The 1,418-nt window shown below is 53.3% G+C and overlaps 1 protein-coding gene across 1 annotated transcript; it reads right to left on the minus strand.

Annotated features, from left to right (window-relative positions):
• Positions 1-131: 131 nt before the first annotated feature.
• On the minus strand, positions 132-706 carry Tsp_13860 (hypothetical protein). Its single transcript, XM_003366976.1, has 3 exons — positions 629-706; positions 451-567; positions 132-374 (listed from the first exon to the last, which is right to left on the minus strand). The coding sequence occupies exons 1-3, from the start codon at positions 704-706 to the stop codon at positions 132-134; spliced, it is 438 nt and encodes a 145-aa protein (XP_003367024.1).
• Between the last annotated feature and the right edge of the window lie 712 nt (positions 707-1,418).

Here is a 1,418-nt window from a genome sequence, read left to right on the forward strand (position 1 = left end):
GCAATCGGGGTTGATATCCTTGGAAACCCAGAAAGGTATCCAACCAGCTGTGATACCTCCGAGCACAAATTAGTCATGGAGGTTGCAATTCAAGAGGCAAGACGCACTAATGCACAGCTTCCATCAGCTGGTTAGACATCTCCAACGCCTTTGGCACAGTGTCGCACCAATTGTTGTTTTCGTTGTTGGAGCGCTATGGGCTGGACCCGACTTTTTACCAGTTTTATCCAGAATTTGTATAAAGACGCGACCATTGTAGTCAAAGGCGCCAATGGAATCCACGTTACCGCGCGCTGGTCAGTCGGAGTACGCCAAGGTGACCCTTGCAGTGGTATCTTGTTTTGTTTGTTTGTTGAGCCACTCTTGCGGTCAGTCTTACCATCTTTACCGTGTGAGGCGGAAACGACTGCGGTTAACGTGTTAGGACAGCCGGTCACAGCGCTGGCTTACGCTGATGACATCGCGCTGTTCGCCCCATCCATCGGGGTTATGCAACAACAGCTGTGCAAAATCCAGGGCATGGCCAGCGCCATGGGCTTTCGGTTCAACCCGAAGAAGTGCGCGTCCCTGTACTTGAATCGTGCAGTAGTGAATGCCGCAACATTCACGATAAGCGGGGAGGAAATACCTGCTCTCGTACACGGGGACACTTTTCGCTATCTTGGAGTAGCCGCTGGGCTGGGTAAACCCCAGACTCCTTTCTCATTACTGCGTGAGAACCTCCGAGAAGCGGAACTTATATTCCGGTCAAAGCTGGCTCCGTGGCAGAAGATGGATGCGTACCGGACTTACGTACTGCCACGTTTGACATTCCAGCTCATGATTGCTAAATTTAACAATATCAAGCAATCGGCCGGGCAGTATGACCGCGCAATACTGAGGCTTGTGAAGCGTTGCTTCCAGCTTCCGGTGGAGACGTCCACCGACTTCATAAGAGCCCCCAGACAGTGTGGTGGTCTGGGCGTGCCATCATTGCGTGAGTTGTACGCAACCGCAAAGGTTTCGCGGGCACTCAAGATGCTCTGGTCTCCCTGTCGGGTAGTCTCGAGCCTGGCAGCCAGTCAGCTTCAGCGAGTTGCGTCCGCGTACTTTGCGAAGAGGTTGAGAGATGTTGAGGCGGCTGACCTCTCTACCTTCATGAACGCCGCGCGATCTACGCCGCTAGATCGGTCAGGGTATAAGAATTGTCTGTGGATGGACGCACGCAAGCAGATGTCGTTCCTGACAAAGGTAGCCGGTCCACGCATTACTTCGTCGATGGCGAGGCTGGGACCTGTTTGTTCATCCGGAATGGCCTCGGTCAGACGGTCTCAGTTTTCAGCCCAATGAGGAAGAACAAAGTTATGAGCGTTTTAGGGGGGGCGATCCAATCTCGCCATATGGACGCCTGGCTCCAATGCAAGCGGCAAGCTCAGACT

Source organism: Trichinella spiralis (genome assembly GCF_000181795.1).
Source record: "Trichinella spiralis strain ISS 195 chromosome Unknown Scfld5068, whole genome shotgun sequence".
In the NCBI taxonomy this organism is placed as follows: Eukaryota; Metazoa; Nematoda; class Enoplea; order Trichinellida; family Trichinellidae; genus Trichinella; species Trichinella spiralis.

Coding starts and splice junctions, on each gene's coding strand:
- Tsp_13860 (XM_003366976.1), bottom strand. CDS start 706: ATGAGAAAGGAGTCTGGGGTTTACCCAGCCCAGCGGCTACTCCAAGAT. Junction 568..628: donor GTCCCCGTGTACGAGAGCAG/GTATTTCCTCCC, acceptor ATTCAAGTACAG/GGACGCGCACTTCTTCGGGT. Junction 375..450: donor AACAGCGCGATGTCATCAGC/GTAAGCCAGCGC, acceptor AAAGATGGTAAG/ACTGACCGCAAGAGTGGCTC.